General features: G+C 40.5%; 1 protein-coding gene across 1 annotated transcript in view; it reads left to right on the top strand.

Annotated features, from left to right (window-relative positions):
- LOC306738635 (ephrin-A2-like) overlaps nt 1-5,163 on the top strand; it is a gene marked incomplete at both ends in the record, with an annotated part of 34,669 nt that extends 29,506 nt beyond the window's left edge. Inside the window, 3 exons of the mRNA XM_079220512.1 lie at nt 1,901-2,223; nt 4,023-4,088; nt 5,033-5,163. Of these exons, the coding sequence (XP_079076638.1) occupies nt 1,901-2,223; nt 4,023-4,088; nt 5,033-5,163 (520 nt within the window). The remainder of the gene's footprint in view (nt 1-1,900; nt 2,224-4,022; nt 4,089-5,032) is intronic.
- Between the last annotated feature and the right edge of the window lie 1,821 nt (nt 5,164-6,984).

Here is a 6,984-nt window from a genome sequence, read left to right as displayed (position 1 = left end):
TTGTAGCTTCTTGTCTGAACCTGAAGGACACACTGTGTTGTAGCTGAGCCGCCAATACAGACTCGGGTTACGGTCACACCCACAATGCAAAGCGTCTCCAGAGGACAGACTCGGGTTGCATTAACACCCACAATGCAAAGCGTCTCCAGAGGACAGACATGATGAAGCTGCTGTGGGAACGTAGGCACAAAGGCTTGTGGTTATTAAAGAGCTTTACAAAACTACAAGATGAATATAACGCACACAACATTTCAATAAAGAGGAACATGTATGAATAAGTTAAAGCTGCATTCAGGGACTTTTACCACAAGAGATCTACACAGTTTAGTCCTGGGTTGGTCCAGTGTTTAGTCCTGGGTTGGTCCAGTGTTTAGTCCTGGGTTGGTCCATATATTTAGTCCTGGTTTATTTACTGTACTTACTCTTTTCAAGTCTTCTATCAAAGCTCTTTGACTGTACTTGTCATCATTCACTCATTCATGCTCTGATGGGAGGAGCCACCATGCTACTTTGGGCCTCCCTTCGTCACCCGATCCCTCAGCTAACTGAGTTAGCCTACACTTTGCTAACATTGTGGATGTTTCTATCAGCTCTGATGCTGCCTTCATGTCCCACGGGAATAATCACCGCTGTGATTCAGCAGCTGAGAGTAACGGACTCACAACGCGATTAAATAACCGCTTTGTTCCCCCAAGTGTTCAGGTCTAAACCTAGACCTGATCCAGGTACAAACCTAGACTTGATCCAGGTACAGACCTAGACCTGATTCAGGTACAGACCTAGACCTGATCCAGGTACAAACCTAGACCTGATCCAGGTACAAACCTAGACTTGATCCAGGTACAGACCTAGACCTGATCCAGGTACAAACCTAGACTTGATCCAGGTAGAGACCTAGACCTGATCCAGGTACAAACCTAGACCTGATCCAGGTAGAGACCTAGACCTGATCCAGGTAGAGACCTAGACCTGATCCAGGTACAAACCTAGACCTGATCCAGGTAGAGACCTAGACCTGATCCAGGTACAAACCTAGACCTGATCCAGGTACAAACCTAGACCTGATCCAGGTACAAACCTAGACTTGATCCAGGTAGAGACCTAGACCTGATCCAGGTACAAACCTAGACCTGATCCAGGTAGAGACCTAGACCTGATCCAGGTAGAGACCTAGACCTGATCCAGGTACAAACCTAGACCTGATCCAGGTAGAGACCTAGACCTGATCCAGGTAGAGACCTAGACCTGATCCAGGTAGAGACCTAGACCTGATCCAGGTAGAGACCTAGACTTGATCCAGGTAGAGACCTAGACCTGATCCAGGTAGAGACCTAGACCTGATCCAGGTACAGACCTAGACCTGATCCAGGTAGAGACCTAGACCTGATCCAGGTAGAGACCTAGACCTGATCCAGGTACAAACCTAGACCTGATCCAGGTAGAGACCTAGACCTGATCCAGGTAGAGACCTAGACCTGATCCAGGTAGAGACCTAGACTTGATCCAGGTACAAACCTAGACCTGATCCAGGTAGAGACCTAGACCTGATCCAGGTAGAGACCTAGACCTGATCCAGGTAGAGACCTGATTCTGTCGGTGAAACGTTTAAAGTATTAAACGTGAAAACACTCTTGTCAAACACACAGTAATATTTTAATTGTTATCCTGTTTGTATTTATTTTTGTTGGTATTGTTCTTTTTGCCTTTGAATGCTTTATTATTGTCCAACAAACCTAACATGTGTCTCTACCAATAATGTTTATACATCTAAATGAATACAAATGTATGCGACAAAAGGAAATGTGCAGGAATATAAAAACGGTATTCTAGTCTGACAAAGTTTACTTTGCATCTATGTATAATGTGTATATGTATATTGATGACATCACTTCCTGTCCAGGTTCTCTCGGGGCGAGTACACGGTGGAGGTGTCCATCAACGACTACCTGGACGTGTACTGCCCGCACTACGAGGGGGCGGAGCATGAGTGGGCGGAGTCTGAGGGGGCGGAGCCTGAGCGGCACGTGGAGCAGTACGTGTTGTACATGGTGAACTACGACGGCTTCTCCAGCTGCGACCACCGGCGCACCGGCTTCAAGCGCTGGGAGTGTAACCGGCCCCGCAGCCCCGGGGGCCCGCTCCGGTTCTCCGAGAAGTTCCAGCTGTTCACCCCCTTCAGCCTGGGCTTCGAGTTCAGGCCGGGACACGAGTACTACTACATCTGTGAGTACTGCCATGTATACTACTACATCTGTGAGTACTGCCATGTATACTACTACATCTGTGAGTACTGCCATGTATACTACTACATCTGTGAGTACTGCCATGTATACTACTACATCTGTGAGTACTGCCATGTATACTACTACATCTGTGAGTACTGCCATGTATACTACTACATCTGTGAGTACTGCCATGTATACTACTACATCTGTGAGTACTGCCATGTATACTACTACATCTGTGAGTACTGCCATGTATACTACTACATCTGTGAGTACTGCTATGTATACTACTACATCTGTGAGTACTGCCATGTATACTACTACATCTGTGAGTACTGCTATGTATACTACTACATCTGTGAGTACTACTATGTATACTACTACATCTGTGAGTACTGCTATGTATACTACTACATCTGTGAGTACTGCTATGTATAGTACTACATCTGTGAGTACTGCTATGTATAGTACTACATCTGTGAGTACTGCTATGTATACTACTACATCTGTGAGTACTGCTATGTATACTACTACATCTGTGAGTACTACTATGTATACTACTACATCTGTGAGTACTGCTATGTATACTACTACATCTGTGAGTACTGCCATGTATACTACTACATCTGTGAGTACTGCCATGTATACTACTACATCTGTGAGTACTGCCATGTATACTACTACATCTGTGAGTACTGCCATGTATACTACTACATCTGTGAGTACTGCCATGTATACTACTACATCTGTGAGTACTGCCATGTATACTACTACATCTGTGAGTACTGCCATGTATACTACTACATCTGTGAGTACTGCCATGTATACTACTACATCTGTGAGTACTGCCATGTATACTACTACATCTGTGAGTACTGCTATGTATACTACTACATCTGTGAGTACTACTATGTATACTACTACATCTGTGAGTACTGCTATGTATACTACTACATCTGTGAGTACTACTATGTATACTACTACATCTGTGAGTACTGCTATGTATACTACTACATCTGTGAGTACTACTATGTATACTACTACATCTGTGAGTACTGCCATGTATACTACTACATCTGTGAGTACTGCCATGTATACTACTACATCTGTGAGTACTGCTATGTATACTACTACATCTGTGAGTACTACTATGTATACTACTACATCTGTGAGTACTGCTATGTATACTACTACATCTGTGAGTACTACTATGTATACTACTACATCTGTGAGTACTGCTATGTATACTACTACATCTGTGAGTACTGCTATGTATAGTACTACATCTGTGAGTACTGCCATGTATACTACTACATCTGTGAGTACTGCTATGTATACTACTACATCTGTGAGTACTACTATGTATACTACTACATCTGTGAGTACTGCTATGTATACTACTACATCTGTGAGTACTGCTATGTATAGTACTACATCTGTGAGTACTGCCATGTATACTACTACATCTGTGAGTACTGCTATGTATACTACTACATCTGTGAGTACTACTATGTATACTACTACATCTGTGAGTACTGCTATGTATACTACTACATCTGTGAGTACTGCTATGTATAGTACTACATCTGTGAGTACTGCTATGTATACTACTACATCTGTGAGTGCTACACACTGAGTACTACTACATCTGTGAGTACTGCATATAGTATTTCTACATCTGTGAGTACTACATATATAATGCTACTACATCTGTAAGTACTACATATATAGTACTCTTACATCTGTAAGTACTACAAGGTACTAGACACTGAGTACTTCTTCTCTGTGTTTCTGCAGCGTCTCCACATCTCAACCTGGCTGGAAAACTGTGTCTGAAGCTCAAAATCTACGTGAAACCAACCAGTGAGTTCCTTCTTCTGTTATAATCACTTCATAAACTATGACTTTATACCACTTTATAAACTATGACTTTATACCACTTCATAAACTATGACTTTATACCACTTCATAAACTATGACTTTATACCACTTTATAAACTATGACTTTATACCACTTCATAAACTATGACTTTATACCACTTCATAAACTATGACTTTATACCACTTTATAAACTATGACTTTATACCACTTCATAAACTATGACTTTATACCACTTCATAAACTATGACTTTATATCATTTCATAAACAATGACTTTATATCACTTCATAAACTATTACTTTATATCACTTCATAAACTATTACTTTATATCACTTCATAAACTATGACTTTATATCACTTCATAAACTATTACTTTATATCACTTCATAAACTATTACTTTATATCACTTCATAAACTATTACTTTATATCACTTCATAAACTATTACTTTATATTAGGTAAAGCTTAAGGGTTAAGTTAAAGGTTAAAGGGTATGGTTAAGGGTTATGGTTAAGGGTATGGTTAAGGGTATGGTTAAGGTTATGGTTAAGGGTATGGTTTAGGGTTATGGTTAAGAGTATGGTTTAGGGTTATGGTTAAGGGTATGATTAAGGGTATGGTTAAGGGTTATGGTTAAGGGTATGGTTAAGGGTTATGGTTAAGGGTATGGTTAAGGGTATGGTTTAGGGTTATGGTTAAGGGTATGATTAAGGGTATGGTTAAGGGTTATGGTTAAGGGTATGGTTAAGGGTATGGTTAAGGGTATGGTTGAGGGTTATGGTTAAGAGTATGGTTAAGGGTTATGGTTAAGGGTATGGTTAAGGGTATGGTTTAGGGTTATGGTTAAGGGTATGGTTAAGGGTATGGTTTAGGGTTATGGTTAAGGTTATCCTGGACTACATCTTCTTCTTCTGCTGTTCCTCAGACGACTCGGTGTACGAGTCTCCGGAGCCCTTCCTGACCGACGACACCACCGGCGGCTGCAGCCTTGCTCTTCCTCGCCGCTCCCTGCTGTCGGCCATGTTGCTCCTCGTCCTCCTCCTCGCCTCCTCATAGCACCTCCTGCTCCTCTTCTTCTTCTTCCTCCACTTGGACAGATCTCCGTCTGCCGGTCATTCCGAGGAAAATCCTGAGACATTTTCAGACTTTTTTTCGCACTCTGCTGCCAAAGTGAAACCTGAGTACAGATGCTCACGAAACATTTGACTTGAACAAAAGAACCAAACTCAAAGGTCAACGTAGCTTCACAGACCTACTGGACGTGCTAACGTAGCTTCACAGACCTACTGGACGTGCTAACGTAGCTTCACAGACCTACTGGACGCGCTAACGTAGCTTCACAGACCTACTGGATAAGCTAACGTAGCTTCACACTTCACAGACCTACTGGATAAGCTAACGTAGCTTCACACTTCACAGACCTACTGGATAAGCTAACGTAGCTTCACACTTCACAGACCTACTGGATAAGCTAACGTAGCTTCACAGACCCACGGGACGTCTCAATACTTATAAACGAACAATAATGATGTATTGTTCGACCCGGATCTGGACGTTGTGGCTCATTTTTGTGACTAATCGTCTTCAGGGTTGAATGCAAAAATAATAATCAGATAAAACTCTCTTTCATCTTGTTTTTCCCGCCTTCACAGGAGGATGGACCTTAATTTCTGTAAATCTGCCAAAGACTTTTCTAGCAGCTACCGTGGTCATCGTGGCCACGCCCATTTCTCTCACAGGAGGCGGGGCTATGCGAGTCAGGTCGATTTTGTTTCCTTTTTTTATAAATCGTGTTTTTGTTGTCAATAAAATAAAAACGAATGTTATGCGCAAAACAAAAATGAACAAATCAAAAATGGCCTTTTCCCCACTGGTGCTGAATTTATTGCCACAGACCGACGTGTTTTCTGGGAAACAGCGACACCTTGTGGTCGTTTCTTTATCTCTTCATCTTCACCACTGATGGAGGACGAGCAGGGGAGCTTGGAAATGCAGTAATTCAACTTTATATTTCATGTTTGTGCCATTTTTCTGTTAAATAAAATGCAGTCGAAAATTCATATGAGATATGAATTTATGAAGGAATCAGATGTTTGTTGTTGTTGTTGCTGTCGTTTTCCTCCTTTACGTTCCTGCGTGCATCGCAATGCATTCTGGTACTTGAAGTCCTGTGCTTTCTGGTTCCGTTGATGAATCCGGTTCTTCGTCCGTCTCCCGTTCTGATGCTGGTTTTGTGAGCGGAGCGTCTGTATATTATATTCTCTGAAAGACGAACATGATTTCCTATATTTTCATCGGTCATCTTCAGGACTTTCTTATTTTGTGCGCCGCATGAGCAGGAAACATAAAACTTAAAAATAAATTGACTGAATTTACTTTGAAGAGAAAATGTAAAGAAGTGCATCTGTGTTTGATAAGTTCACCAATAAAAAGATGCTCCACTCAACTTTATGTTCTCTTCTGTTTATTTAATATTATCATTGTCGTGATGATTGAATATTAAATACTCAATCATCACTATTAAATACTTTTTCTTCTTATCGTGGTAACAAGTAGAAGGAAATGGAAATACAGGTATGTACAAGTACATGACTGTTATCAACTGTGAATTATTGATTTCACGCTATAATTTTATTTATAAATATTTTAAAGTTGATATTTCTAAATGAAAATCTATATATTCAAGTTTGATTCAGTGGAGAGAAAATATTAAATAATAATGTATTTAATGAATAATACATTATTAATTATTAATGTATATTGAATTTGAGAAAACTAAAAAAATATTAGATCTGAATATGAACACAAATAAAGATTTAAAGTAATAAAAACTAATATTAAAGAACTAAAAACAAATAGCTCTATTTCTTTGATAAA

Source organism: Taurulus bubalis (assembly GCF_910589615.1).
Source record: "Taurulus bubalis genome assembly, chromosome: 7".
Lineage (NCBI taxonomy): Eukaryota > Metazoa > Chordata > Actinopteri > Perciformes > Cottidae > Taurulus > Taurulus bubalis.
Note: the sequence above shows the minus strand (reverse complement) of the source record. Positions and strands in the feature narration are given on the sequence as shown.